General features: G+C 46.2%; 1 protein-coding gene across 3 annotated transcripts in view; it reads right to left on the bottom strand.

The window, feature by feature from the left end:
• The window catches only part of DOK7 (docking protein 7), a 253,577-nt gene that overhangs the window by 222,272 nt on the left and 15,375 nt on the right, over positions 1-15,930 (bottom strand). For 2 of the 3 annotated variants that reach the window (XM_063924228.1, XM_063924237.1), the window contains 2 exons: positions 11,810-12,040; positions 7,882-8,082 (listed from right to left, as the gene is read on the bottom strand). In XM_063924228.1, coding sequence (XP_063780298.1) covers positions 7,882-8,082; positions 11,810-12,040 — 432 coding nt within the window. The remainder of the gene's footprint in view (positions 1-7,881; positions 8,083-11,809; positions 12,041-15,930) is intronic. The other variant, XM_063924246.1, reaches the window with a different exon arrangement.

A 15,930-nucleotide genomic window follows, 5' to 3' on the forward strand; every position in this document is an offset into this window, starting at 1 on the left:
AAAATGGGTCTGTTTTCAGGAACGTTGCTTAACCTGCCTGAGGGAGGTGAAATAAAAATCCTGATAAACAGCGTCTCGCGCAGGCTTATTGGGGCTAATTGAATAGCCCCCAGTGATGCAATTACCTGCGATCAATGATCGTGGGTAATTGAATACCAGCCTATGGGTGAAAACACTTGTGGACTCTCCGCAGAAAATTCATGTCATTGTCAGATAGGATTCAATCAGATATGGCATAATCACTGGGTCGAACTGGCCCATGGGGTACAGGAGAAACCCCTGGTGGGTTCTACTGCCTTGTGGGCCCCACCCCATCCTCTAGGGGTCAGGATGCAGTGGGCCAGTTACCTGGTGGAGCAGAACCACTGAACATGGTTACTTACATTATGCTGCTTTCCCAGCATTATTGTGTATTCCCTACAGTGCATTGTTGCTATCAATCTGGTACATTGTCAAGCATGCACTATCAGTATTTATATTCATAAAGGAGCCCAGACCATGTACTCTCTAACGGTTATCCAAGTCTCTTTGGTGGCTGGCCAAACCCCCTCTGTTGGCTGACCACACCCCTTAAGCATGGGCCCATACCACTCTCCTGGTGGACCCTTAGTGCCCCAGTCCAACACTGCATATACAATATCTTTATTCAATTGATGATCATGTTAAAAAAATAAAAATTGCATTACTTGAAGTAGAAAAGCCTTTTTGTTCGCACATGTGGCACCTGAGGCCTTTCTTTCCAACATAGACCGAACCAGTACAAACAAAATGCAAATGTAGGCCTCAAAACATAGTGGGGAGACTTTTCACACCTTCTAAAAGAGGACAAGTGAAGGCGTTTCCAAGGCCTTTGAGACATGGACGGAAGTTCATACAAGGCACCTGGAGGCGAAATAGAAGGTGGTGCCCAACCAACTCCAACTTACACATGTGCAGACATCCCAGTGACTCGCTAATGGTACATCCGGGAGACTAAAGAATCCTTATTGTAGCTAATTGTGATGATAGGGAATCTTTATTTTCGGTTGCTGGCTGCAAATGATAATAAATAGAGTCGGGGGGGGGGGGGGGGGGGGAAGGCTAATCAAAGCTCAGAGAGAGATAAATTGTTATAGATAGAGCACCAGCCAATTAGCTTCTGCCTTACATTTTGCAGGCTGTGTTTGAAAAATGACAGAAGCAGATTTATCTCTCACAATCTTATCTCTCTCCAAGCTTCGGTAAAAAAAAAACCCCACCTAAAAATGTCATTATAATAATTTGTGCATTTCCTTAGAACAACTTCTACTCTCCTTTCTTTCATCATATGGCACAGCCACAGAGCTGTAGCTCACTATACAGTACACACTTTGAGCTGTTAGCACACAGTCACATTCCAAGACTCTTCAGCTGAAGGGGGCTGCAAAGGGGGTTTGTGAGTCAGCAGTGACTGTAGCAAATCACTATGAAATTAATGGAGAGAGATCTGTTCTAGTTCAGCAACCCCCTTGGTCTTTCTTTCTTTCTTGGTGCCTCTCTGAAAGCTGGAGCTCGGCAGCCAGTGCTTCCAATGTCTCTGGGAGCTACGTCACTGCCACTGCGTTAAGACATCCACAAGGCCAGGGTACTGATGGGGTACAGCCAAATCCAGGGGGTGTAGCAACGCATCTTAATAAAATAATACCATGTGCGGTGCCGCACGCTGTAAACCCAACCAGGCTCTTCCTATAGGCCTGGGCCTGACTAATTAGTAAATCACAACTACTCCCTCTCTGCGCCCCTGTAGCAACCAATGAGATTCTAGCTTTCATTTATCTAGTTCATTCTATAATAAGAATTTACTTACCGATAATTCTATTTCTCGTAGTCCGTAGTGGATGCTGGGGACTCCGTCAGGACCATGGGGAATAGCGGCTCCGCAGGAGACAGGGCACAAAAAGTAAGCTTTTAGGATCACATGGTGTGTACTGGCTCCTCCCCCTATGACCCTCCTCCAAGCCTCAGTTAGGTACTGTGCCCGGACGAGCGTACACAATAAGGAAGGATATTGAACCCCGGGTAAGACTCATACCAGCCACACCAATCACACCGTATAACTTGTGATCTGAACCCAGTTAACAGTATGACAAACGTAGGAGCCTCTGAACAGACGGCTCACAACAAATAACAACCCGATTTTTTTGTAACAATAACTATGTACAAGTATTGCAGACAATCCGCACTTGGGATGGGCGCCCAGCATCCACTACGGACTACGAGAAATAGAATTATCGGTAAGTAAATTCTTATTTTCTCTAACGTCCTAAGTGGATGCTGGGGACTCCGTCAGGACCATGGGGATTATACCAAAGCTCCCAAACGGGCGGGAGAGTGCGGATGACTCTGCAGCACCGAATGAGAGAACTCAAGGTCCTCCTCAGCCAGGGTATCAAATTTGTAGAATTTTGCAAACGTGTTTGCCCCTGACCAAGTAGCAGCTCGGCAGAGTTGTAATGCCGAGACTCCCCGGGCAGCCGCCCAGGATGAGCCCACTTTCCTTGTGGAATGGGCCTTGACAGATTTAGGTTGTGGCAAGCCTGCCACAGAATGTGCAAGTTGAATTGTGCTACAAATCCAACGAGCAATCGTCTGCTTAGAAGCAGGAGCACCCATCTTGTTGGGTGCATACAATATAAGCAGTGAGTCAGACTTTCTGACTCCAGCCGTTCTTGAAATATATATTTTCAATGCCCGGACCACGTCCAACTAACTTGGAATCCTCCAACTCGTTAGTAGCCGCAAGCACCACAATAGGCTGGTTCAGGTGAAACGCTGACACCACCTTAGGCAGAAAATGAGGACGCGTCCGCAGTTCTGCCCTGTCCGTATGGAAAATCAGATATGGGCTCTTATATGATAAAGCCGCCAATTCTGATACTCTCCTGGCTGAAGCCAGGGCCAGTAGCATGGTTACTTTCCATGTAAGATACTTCATCTCCACTGATTTGAGCGGCTCAAACCAATGGGATTTTAGAAAATCCAAGACTACATTAAGATCCCACGGTGCCACTGGGGGCACAACCGGGGGCTGTATATGTAGTACTCCTTTTACAAAAGTCTGGACTTCAGGAACTGAAGCCAATTCTTTCTGGAAGAAAATCGACAGGGCCGAATTTTGAACCTTAATGGACCCCAATTTGAGGCCCATAGACAATCCTGTTTGCAGGAAATGTAGGAATCGACCCAGTTGAAATTCCTCCGTGGGGGCCTTCCTGGCCTCACACCACGCAACATATTTCCTCCAAATGCGGTGATAATGTTGTGCAGTCACCTCCTTCCTGGCCTTTACCAGTGTAGGAATGACCTCTTCCGGAATGCCTTTTTCCTTTAGAATTCGGCGTTCAACCGCCATGCCGTCAAACGCAGCCGCGGTAAGTCTTGGAATAGACACGGTCCCTGCTGAAGCAGGTCCCGTCTTAGAGGTAGAGGCCACGGATCCTCCGTGAGCATCTCTTGAAGTTCCGGGTACCAAGTTCTTCTTGGCCAATCCGGAGCCACTAGTATCGTTCTTACTCCCTTTTGCCTTATAATTCTCAGTACTTTTGGTATGAGAGGCAGAGGAGGGAACACATACACTGACTGGAACACCCACGGTGTTACCAGAGCGTCCACAGCTATTGCCTGAGGATCACTTGACCTGGCGCAATACCTGTCCAGTTTTTTGTTGAGGCGGGACGCCATCATATCCACCATTGGTTTTTCCCAACGGTTCACAATCATGTGGAAGACTTCTGGATGAAGTCCCCACTCTCCCGGGTGTAGATCGTGTCTGCTGAGGAAGTCTGCTTCCCAGTTGTCCACTCCCGGAATGAATACTGCTGACAGTGCTATCACATGATCTTCCGCCCAGCGAAGAATCCTTGCAGCTTCTGCCATTGCTGTCCTGCTTCTTGTGCCGCCCTGTCTGTTTACGTGGGCGACTGCCGTGATGTTGTCCGACTGGATCAACACCGGCTGACCCTGAAGCAGGGGTTTTGCCAGACTTAGAGCATTGTAAATCGCTCTTAGCTCCAGTATATTTATGTGAAGAGACATCTCCAGGCTTGACCATACTCCCTGGAAGTTTCTTCCTTGTGTGACCGCTCCCCAGCCTCTCAGACTGGCATCCGTGGTCACCAGGACCCAGTCCTGTATGCCGAATCTGCGGCCCTCTAACAGATGAGCACTCTGCAACCACCACAGAAGAGACACCCTTGTCCGTGGCGATAAGGTTATCCGCTGATGCATCTGCAGATGCGATCCGGACCATTTGTCCAGCAGATCCCACTGAAAAGTTCGTGCGTGGAATCAGCCGAATGGAATCGCTTCGTAAGAAGCCACCATCTTTCCCAGGACTCTTGTGCATTGATGCACAGACACTGTCCCTGGTTTTAGGAGGTTCCTGACAAGTTCGGATAACTCCCTAGCTTTCTCCTCCGGAAGAAACACCTTTTTCTGAACCGTGTCCAGAATCATTCCCAGGAACAGCAGACGTGTCGTCGGGGTCAACTGAGATTTTGGAAAATTCAGAATCCACCCGTGTTGTTGCAGCACTAGTTGGGTTAGTGCTACTCCGTCTTCCAGCTGTTCTCTGGATCTTGCCCTTATCAGGAGATCGTCCAAGTAAGGGATAATTAATACGCCTCTTCTTCGTAGAAGGATCATCATTTCGGCCATTACCTTGGTAAAGACCCGAGGTGCCGTGGACAATCCAAACGGCAGCGTCTGAAACTGATAATGACAGTTTTGCACCACGAACCTGAGGTACCCTTGATGTGAAGGGCAAATTGGGACATGCAGGTAAGCGTCCTTTATGTCCAGGGATACCATAAAGTCCCCTTCTTCCAGATTCGCTATCACTGCTCTGAGTGACTCCATCTTGAACTTGAATTTTTGTATGTACAGGTTCAAAGATTTGAGATTTAGAATAGGTCTTACCGAGCCGTCCGGCTTCGGTACCACAAATAGCGTGGAGTAATACCCCTTTTCCTGTTGTAGGAGGGGTACCTTGACTATCACCTGCTGAGCAAACAGCTTGTGAATGGCTTCCAATACCGTCGCCCTGTCCGAGGGAGACGTTGGCAAAGCAGACTTTAGGAACCGGCGAGGGGGAGACTTCTCGAATTCCAACCTGTAACCCTGAGATACTACCTGTAGAATCCAGGGGTCCACCTGTGAGCAAGCCCACTGTGCGCTGAAATTCTTAAGTCGACCCCCCACCGTTCCTGAGTCCGCTTGTAAGGCCCCAGCGTCATGCTGAGGGCTTTGCAGAACCCTGGGAGGGCTTCTGTTCCTGGGCAGGGGCTGCTTGCTGCCCTCTCTTACCCCTTCCTCTGCCCCGAGGCAGATATGACTGTCCTTTTGTCCGCTTGTTCTTATAGGAACGAAAGGACTGCGGCTGAAAAGACGGTGTCTTTTTCTGTTGGGAGGGGGTCTGAGGTAAAAAAGTGGATTTTCCGGCAGTTGCCGTAGCCACCAGATCCGATAGACCGACGCCAAATAATTCCTCCCCTTTATACGGCAATACTTCCATATGTCGTTTGGAATCCGCATCACCTGACCACTGTCGCGTCCATAAACTCCTTCTGGCAGATATGGACATCGCATTTACTCTCGATGCCAGAGTGCAAATATCTCTCTGCGCATCTCGCATATAAAGGAAAGCATCCTTTAATTGCTCTATAGTCAATAAAATACTGTCCCTATCCAGGGTATCAATATTTTCAGTCAGGGAATCCAACCAGACGAGCCCAGCACTGCACATCCAGGCTGAGGCGATGGCTGGTCGCAGTATAACACCAGTATGAGTGTATATACTTTTCAGGGTAGTTTCCAGCCTCCTATCAGCTGGATCCTTGAGGGCGGCCGTATCAGGAGACGGTAACGCCACTTGTTTCGATAAGCGTGTGAGCGCCTTATCCACCCTAGGGGGTGTTTCCCAGCGCGCCCTAACCTCTGGCGGGAAAGGGTATAATGCTAATAACTTTTTTGAAATTAGCATTTTTCTATCTGGGTTAACCCACGCTTCATCACATACATCATTTAATTCCTCTGATTCAGGAAAAACTACAGGTAGTTTTTTCACCCCCCACATAATACCCCTTTTTGTGGTACTTGTAGTATCAGAGATATGCAAAGCCTCCTTCATTGCCGTGATCATATAACGTGTGGCCCTACTTGAAAATACGTTTGTTTCATCACCGTCGACACTAGATTCAGTGTCTGTGTCTGGGTCTGTGTCGACCGACTGAGGTAAAGGGCGCTTTACAGCCCCTGACGGTGTCTGAGACGCCTGGGCAGGTACTAACTGGTTTGCCGGCCGTCTCATGTCGTCAACTGATTTTTGTAATGTGCTGACATTATCACGTAATTCCATAAACAAAGCCATCCATTCCGGTGTCGACTCCCTGGGGGGTGACATCACCATTATCGGCAATTGCTCTGCCTCCACGCCAACATCGTCCTCATACATGTCGACACACACGTACCGACACACAGCAGACACACAGGGAATGCTCTTATCGAAGACAGGACCCCACTAGCCCTTTGGGGAGACAGAGGGAGAGTTTGCCAGCACACACCCAAGCGCTATAATATATATGGGAACAACCCTATATAAGTGTTGTTCCTTATAGCCGCTTAAATATATAAAAATATCGCCAAAATATGCCCCCCCTCTCTGTTTTACCCTGTTTCTGTAGTGCAGTGCAGGGGAGAGTCCTGGGAGCCTTCCTCACAGCGGAGCTGAGCAGGAAAATGGCGCTGTGTGCTGAGGAGAATAAGCCCCGCCCCCTATTCCGGCGGGCTTTTCTCCCGGAGTTTTAGACATTTGGCATGGGTTAAATACATACATATAGCCTTAATGGCTATATGTGATGTATTCTTTTGCCATAAAAGGTATTATATATTGCTGCCCAGGGCGCCCCCAGCAGCGCCCTGCACCCTCCGTGACCGTCTGGTGTGAAGTGTGTGACAACAATGGCGCACAGCTGCAGTGCTGTGCGCTACCTTCATGAAGACTGAAGAGCCTTCTGCCGCCTGTTTCCGGACCTTCAATCTTCAGCATCTGTAAGGGGGGTCGGCGGCGCGGCTCCGGGACGAACCCCAGGGTGAGACCTGTGTTCCGACTCCCTCTGGAGCTAATGGTGTCCAGTAGCCTAAGAATCCAATCCATCCTGCACGCAGGTGAGTTGAAATTCTCTCCCCTAAGTCCCTCGATGCAGTGAGCCTGTTGCCAGCAGGACTCACTGAAAATAAAAAACCTAAAAAACTTTTTCTAAGCAGCTCTTTAGGAGAGCCACCTAGATTGCACCCTGCTCGGACGGGCACAAAAACCTAACTGAGGCTTGGAGGAGGGTCATAGGGGGAGGAGCCAGTACACACCATGTGATCCTAAAAGCTTACTTTTTGTGCCCTGTCTCCTGCGGAGCCGCTATTCCCCATGGTCCTGACGGAGTCCCCAGCATCCACTTAGGACGTTAGAGAAAAAATGATAGCTATAATTTGATTGTTAGTTGGAAGCACCTTCTCTTGTCCTCTTTAGAAAGTTTGATAAATCTCCCCTAGCTACAACAATTCAGAGTAACTTGTCTGGAATACTGAGCTCATTCTAGTAACTGTCACACAATATTGCCTCAGCCAAAGTATAGAAAAATATCTGCTTAGAGAGGAACACGTGGCTCTTCAAGGTCAAGAAAATTATCTCCCAATCATCACATCTGGCCAATACAGATCTATGCACAACACTACCGTGCCATAATTATACAGAGATATAGACTCGTCACTTTGAACCAGTCACAAGGAAACATAACTACATTGTATTGCACAAATAACCATATAAACCCCATACGATTACAAGAGGTATGCATCACATGTACTACTTACAGTAGCCGCACCGTGTTCCGCCCTCAAAGACAAAGCCATTCGCCACAGCTCCATAGCGTCTCAGGTCTGAGAGCTTCCACTGACCAATCACAACAGGTGGAAGGTCTCTTGCGAGGACTAAGATATCATTGCACAAGTGCAGAGTAGCAGGTCCACTTTCTAACTTGGTGCCAGGCAACACTCCAACATGAAATCTGTGCACTGAGACAAAAGAAGAAGTTCTGAGGTCTGAAACTCAAGGACCATTGTACTTACAATAGTTTAGTACAGACCTAATGGGGGAGATTTATCAAATCTTGGAGAGAGATAAAGTGGAGAGAGATGACGTACCAACCAATCAATTGCTAACAGTCGTTTTACAAGCTGTGTTTGGGAAAATGACGGTTAGGAGCTAACTGGTTGGTATTTATAGGTCTATTTACTAAGCCTTGGATGGAGATAAAGTGGACGGAGATAAAGTACCAGCCAATCAACTCCTAATTGTTATTTTTCGAACCCAGCCTGTGACATGGTAGTTAGGAGTTGATTGGCTGGGACTTTATCTCCGTTGACTTTATCTCCATCCGAGGCTTAGTAAATAGACCCCTTTATCTCTTCCCAAGCTTCTTCAATGTGTCTATAGAGGGGGTAACATAATGACAATATTTTTTTGTATAGTATTGACTTAAACCCAACCTGACTTAACAAAAGAAAAACAATTTCCTTGAACCTTGGATGGGCCTCAAAGTCCAAATGTGGTGGGGCCACACCCACACATTGTAGTCCCACCCCCTCTTTGTGCTGGGGCCTATGATTTCTAATAACATCCCTGGATACAGCACATGTTTTTTTAATATCAAAACACATCAACTAAGGTTTTCTTCTTACATAACACTCCTCCCTTGCTTGCTATAGATTTATTTTCAAGCACGTGTAAGTAAAATCCATGTCATGTTCCGCTTTCCTTGATACCGTAGCTGCATCTTGGTTCTAAACTCTATGGCAGAGGTTCCCTAACGCGGTCCTTAAGGCACCCCAACAGTCCAGGTTTTAGGTATATCCATGGTTCAGCACAGATTGTTAAATCAAATTGACTAAGGTGCTAATTAAGTCACCTGTGGCCAAGCATGGATACATTTAAAACCAGGACTGTTGGGGTGCCTTGAGGACCGCGTTTGGGAACCTCTGCTCTATGGGTATGCAGCAGTAACCTTACTTATCATCTTCTGCATAATTAAGTCAAAATCTCTGCTTTTAATTAAAGAGATGTAAATTTTATCCATGATTCATTGAGCAACTTCAATCAACTTTATACAGACAAAAAAAATAAATGTACTGACCTGATGATCTACAAACCACCAAAACACACATTTAAATACCGCATGACAGATTACAAATAAATTCCTAAAAATATATTTGCCTAATGATCATACACCCTGATCTGACTAATTAGTGATGTCTTCTGTAGTTGATCAAAGTTCAGTCTGCTTAAGTGGATAAAAATGTCACTGATAAAATGTCTACTCTAGAAATAATGAGTATATAAAAAAGGCTATATAGCAATGCAAATGATGACGTTAGAAAATGACAGCAATGTCTATGGTAAAAGTTGCAGCATACCATGTAGAAGCTAACAATTTAAACTGGAGGTGGAAAACCCCTTCTTATCCTTTCTTTCTTTCTTATATGTTGTTATTGGGGGTAATTCCAAGTTGATCGCAGCAGGAAATTTTTTAGCAGTTGTGCAAAACCATGTGCACTGCAGGGGGGGCCAGATATAACATTTGCAGAGAGAGTTAGATTTGGGTGGGTTATTTTATTTCTGTGCAGGGTAAATACTGGCTGCTTTATTTTTCCACTGCAATTTAGATTGCAGATTGAACTCACCACACCCAAATCTAACTCTCTCTGCACATGTTATATCTGCCCCCCCCCCCCTGAAGTGCACATGGTTTTGCCCAACTGCTAAAAAAATTCCTGCTGCGATCAACTTGGAATTACCCCCATTGTGTCATGCGATGTATTGGTAAAATCCTGTTCTTTTTATTTCATGCTACGAGTGTACACATATATATTATCTAGATTGCGGCATACCAGTTTACCGAAAAAAATATCTTTGGCAGCTTTTGGGACAACAAACTGACTGTTACCTGGAGTAATAAAATTAAAGGAGGATGGAGAGTATTGTTAGGCAGAGTGTTTGGCATAGTCGCCCTTCATCAGTAAACTTACTGACAGTCTATCTTTTTCAAAATCTGACTAAATTAATAGTAGTTGTACTACATTATAGATGGGTCCTAATACATCCAGCGCTATCTATCCGATCAACTTAATATCATGGTTATAGGACCTTTTTCAGCCTGCAGCCACTCTACGGTATTCCCTTCCATGCACAATAAGACTTTCCTCTAGTCTTCATACCATCAAGTTTTCCCTCTCTTCAGGCAGCTTATCAAATTTCAAAACCACCCATGTAGCATCCATAAGCTATCCTACCCTATTAAATCCCCTCTATACAGTCCACAAATAACCTCACATATTTTCGCCTTCTACACTGTTACATCATGCCGACCGTAGGCCAACTCTCCTGTGTGACTGGTTCATACAGGCCACCAAGAAACTCTGCAATCTGGACCAATATGCAATATGTAGCCTTATCCTTGTATATCAATGCCTGTTTCCCTATAGCTTGCGAGCAGCCTGTTAGTACCCAGTCTTCTTTTATTACTGTTTGTTTCCAATTGTAAAGCACAACAGAAAGTGCTGTCTAAGTAACTGCTAATAAATTAAATTAATAATAATATGACTAGCCTAACGAGATGCCCAGGATGACTGAACCACTATAGGAGGTGTATCGTACTATTTTTTCTAATTTGCATCGCCATCACAGCAAAACGCTACTCAAAGTGTACCAGAGTCCCTGGGCTGTGACTGTAACTGCACAGTAATTACCTGTAAACACGTACAAAGTGGCAGATGAAGCACGTCGGAACATGGAGTGGGAAAAAGCTGCAGCTGCTGCATCGCAGCACTTTGTACACAGACTCAGATTCATTCGCACACAGATGTACAAATCTCGCACATCACATTGATTAGTGCAATCTAACAGTGTAGTTTTGTCGCTTCCAGTTTTGTTTGTGTGAATAGAAGCACTTTTTGAGGGGAAAAAGACGCTCAGTGCGGCTGAGTTACCCAGGACATGGAGCACTGATAGGGGCTGTTTGGTGCAGCTGAAACTAGTGACGGTTCCAGAGGTTGGGGTGGTCTTCTGTATGCCGGCGGTCGGGCTCCCGGCGCTCAGTATACCGGCGCCGGGAGCCCGACAGCCGGCATACCGACACTTATTTTCCCTCGTGGGGGTTCACGACCCCCATAGAGGGAGAATAAAATAGTGTGGCGCGCGTAGCGTGGCGAGCGCAGCGAGCCCGCAAGGGGCTCATTTGCGCTCGCCACACTGTCGGTAAGCCGGCGGTCGGCCTCCCGGCGCCGGTATGCTGGTCGCCGGGAGCCCGACCGCTGGCCAGCCGTAGTGTACCCCAGAGGTTGGGCTGCAGCGCTGTTCAAAATTCAAATAGGGGAACCACACCAACTGCCACCAACTGCAATTCCAAATTGACTCACTGGCAGTGGCTGCGGCTCCTCTATTTGAATTGTGGACTGCGCTGTAGCCCCACCTCTGGAGCCACCACTGATGAGGACACATCTGTACCTACCAATAGGAGTAAACATTGCGGAATGATCTCCTTGTTTTCTTCCCCAACTCAGCTGACTTTAACAATTTTCCTCATCACTTATTAGAAACTTTATATAAAGTGATATATAAAGTGATTGGTCACTGGTGAGGCCTTATTTATAGTTGGCGCTACCCGAGGAACACATAGCTGGAATTTATACATAGTTAGGTGCGTGTACTACCGTTGCTAAGGTTCAGGAAATGAGGATAGGTTACCTTCTCCTAAGCTGTATCGTATCCGTACATCCCAGGCATTCATAATTTCCCTATTGTCAAACCCCAGCATAACGACTTGTGAGAAACAGATAATGGCAAGAGTCTGGCTCATGCCCTCATATGAGAGCCCAGCGTCCAAGCCGCAGATGTCTTCCAGGGTGATGCTGGCCTTCTCTTTGTGCCCCTTCGTCCTATCTGACTTGTCTTTGTACACCAACATCAGCAAGCAATCTGAAAAGAACAGATATGTAGATGAGAGACTGCACAATATTAGAGATTTGCCTAGACATGAAGAATGCAGAGACTTTTAATGAAGTGTTACATTTCCCGTACGTCTCTTTCTTCTTCCATACAGAGCACAGTTATATGCATGATATTCTGATCTCACATTCAGTGATGCGCTAATAAAACTAATCTACAGTAACATTATCACGTCATATATATATATATTATTTTTGTCCATTCTGTATTTATCCTACGCATGTTCACAGCCAGTGTACATGCCGGTAACATTCAGGCTGGACATCTGTTTTCTCTCCGATGTGACTTACACAGCATGCAATTGAAGATATTTTGGGGTGAATAGTACTTAAATGGCCCGATTCAGACCTGATTGCTCAGGTGATTATCGATTGACTGCGCATGCGTATGCACCGCAATGTGCAACGCATCACCAAACAACAACAGGCATCGCAAAACAGCACCAGCCATTCGCATGCTGATTGACAGGAAGAGGCCGTTTGTGGGTGGTAACTGACCGTTTTCTGGGAGAGTAATGCAAAATACAGGCATTCCCAAGCGTTTTCAGGGCGAGTGTGTGGCGTCGGCTCTGGCCCCGATCAGCCTGATCTCATCGCACTGTAGGAGTAAGTCCTGGGCTGCGCACACACTGCACACAGTGGGAAAAACATTCGATGGTGAGTGAGGTGCGAACGGATTTGCAGCTGTCCGCTGACTGGGGGATATTTTTAGCACGGCGTACACATGCGATCGCACCCTTGCACGGGTGAATTTACACACCCTTTAGGCGGGGACTATCTGATCGCAGGACAACAAAATTAGTAGCCCGGCGATCAGGTCTGTATTAGGCCCAAAGTCCGTGAAGGAATGTGTCAGTAGTTTTAAGGCAGAGACGCAATCTCACTGTACTCTCTATCCAAACGCTGTTGTGTCCATATATTTCATTTCATGTATAATGATGAGTACAGATGTCTTACAACAAACTGATGAGTGCAATCTAACAAAGTAACTTTGTCGCTTTCAAGTTGTTTTATTTGTGGGTCCTTCTGCAACAAACTGTTTTCATATTATAAGGTGGTAAGAAGTACTTTATACACACACACACACACACACATATACTGTATATATATTTATTTTAAGAGAAACAAAGTATATACTGCTGCACCTTTGTATAATGCACCATCAGGTTCATATACTGTGTGTGTAAATCTGGCTCTGATACTGGCCAGTGCCTCCCAGTCATTGACCTCAGTGACGTGCTGCATGACGTCCCTGCAATACGCACACGAGATTGCGTTACATAGGAGCCGGCTGCTCCTGTACACTGCTTTGTAGGAACGCAGATAAGTCAGAAGTGGAGATGTATCAAGTCTTGGAGAGAGATACAGTGGAGAAATTGCCCAAAGCAAGTTTCTACAGTAACTGTAATTAAGGGGGACATGTACTAAGCAGTGATAAATGTGGAGAAGTGAGCCAGTGGAGAAGTTGCCCATGACAACCAATCAGCATCGACGTAACATTTATAATTTGCATATTATAAAAATGTACAGAGCATCTGATTGGTTGCCATGGGCAACTTCTCCACTGGCTCACTTCTCCACATTTATCACTGCTTAGTACATGTCCCCCTTAGCACAGTCTCAAATGACAGTAAGAGGCTGGTTGCCATGGGCAATGTCGCCATTTTAGCTACCTCCAAGGTTTGATACACCTCCCCTAGCATGAGGTATAAAGCTGGGTGCCATAGGATGTTGTATATGATCTTTTCTCAGAGCATTGGCAATAATTTATATTTTCTTCTTTTCCAGTTTTCATAAATTCTGGATAACAAGTTTCCATAAACGTATAATACACGTAATTATCTGATAGCAGCCTCCGATAGATGCATTAGACAAAGATTTCATCGGTTTTAATAATCTTCCACATAGCATTTGATCATCTGAGAGTTCCTTCACTGACATCTTTACTAAGATATTCGGTACTCTAAAAGAAAAGTTCTGTTAGTGCACATTTAACAAGATTGGTGATATATATAATGTAAACATTTAACTTTTACAGCATTTAAATGCAAATTGAAGCTAATTGTATACACCTATTATACAAATAAAAACACATATAGGGTCAGGGCCGGATTAAGCATTGGTGGTGCCCGGGGCACTTAAGACAAGGGGGCCTCGGTGAAAGGTGGGGGATGTATATTAGATTGTGCATACCTCCCAACATGTCCCATTCCAGGAGGGACAAAATGCTCTCTACCTGGACTACCCACTTAATATATGATTGGCGCCACCTGTGTTGAACTATTTAATTGATAAGAAAGATGTTTCAACACAGGTGATTGCAATCATAAATTAACAAGGAAGTCCAGGTAGAGAGCATGTTGTCCCTCCTGGAAAGGGTCATGGTGGGAGGTATGGATTGCGTATATTAAATTGAAACCAATGGTGTATATTAGTTTTAACTAATAGTTTAATAATACCTGAGTACTGTTTATAGCTCCACCTAATTGAAAGATAACTATTTTATAAACTTTTCTCTAACGTCCTAGTGGATGCTGGGGACTCCGTAAGGACCATGGAGATAGACGGGCTTCGCAGGAGACATGGGCACTTTAAGAAAGAATTTAGGTTCTGGTGTGCACTGGCTCCTCCCTCTATGCCCCTCCTCCAGACCTCAGCTTGATACTGTGCCCAGACGAGCTGGGTGCTTTTCAGTGAGCTCTCCTGAGTTTGCTGAGAGAAAGTATTTTGTTAGGTTTTTTTATTTTCAGGGAGCTCTGCTGAAGCTAGGTCCTGCTTCTTAGGCTACTGGACACCATTAGCTCCAGAGGGATTGGTATGCAGAGTCTCACCCTCGCCGTCCGGTCCCGGAGCCGCGCCGCCTCCCCCCTCGCAGAGCCGGAAGACAGAAGCCGGGTGAGTATGAGAAGCTAAGAAGACTTCACAGGCTGCAGAAGACTCCGTGTTCTTCACTGAGGTAACGCACAGCACTGCAGCTGTGCGCCATTGCTCCACACACCTACACATACTCCGGTCACTGTAAGGGTGCAGGGCGCGGGGGGGGGGGGGCGCCCTGGGCAGCATTTGGGACCTCTTTTGGCAAAGTTAAGCATATATACAGCTAGGCACTGTATATATGTATGAGCCCCCGCCAAAAAATTGCATATTTAAGCGGGACAGAAGCCCGCCACCGAGGGGGCGGGGCTTCTTCCTCAGCACTCACCAGCACCATTTTTTCTCCACAGCTCCGCTGAGAGGAAGCTCCCCAGGCTCTCCCCTGCAGATACACGGTAGAAGAGGGTAAAAAGAGAGGGGGGGCACATAATTAGGCGCAAAAAGCAATATAAACAGCAGCTACTGGGTTAACATTAAGTTACTGTGTTATTCCTGGGTTTATAGCGCTGGGGTGTGTGCTGGCATACTCTCTCTCTGTCTCTCCAAAGGGCCTTGTGGGGGAACTGTCTTCAGAGAGGGCATTCCCTGTGTGTGTGGTGTGTCGGTACGCTTGTGTCGACATGTCTGACGAGGAAGGCTATGTGGAAACAGAGCGGGAGCAAATGAATGTGGTGTCTCCGCCGACGGCGCCGACACCTGATTGGATGGATATGTGGAAGGTTTTAAATGATAACGTTAATTCCTTGCATAAAAAGTTAGAAAAAGCTGAAGCCTCGGGACAGTCAGGGTCCCAACCCGTGCCTGATCCTATGTCACAGAGGCCGTCAGGGTCTCAGAAGCGCCCAATATCCCAAACTGTTGACACAGATACCGACATGGATTCTGACTCCAGTGTCGATTCCGATGATGGAAAGTTACAGCCAAAATTGGCTAAATCCATCCGTTATATGATTATAGCAATTAAGGATGTGTTGCACATCACAGAGG

This window comes from Pseudophryne corroboree, chromosome 1, assembly GCF_028390025.1.
Source record: "Pseudophryne corroboree isolate aPseCor3 chromosome 1, aPseCor3.hap2, whole genome shotgun sequence".
Taxonomy (NCBI): Eukaryota; Metazoa; Chordata; class Amphibia; order Anura; family Myobatrachidae; genus Pseudophryne; species Pseudophryne corroboree.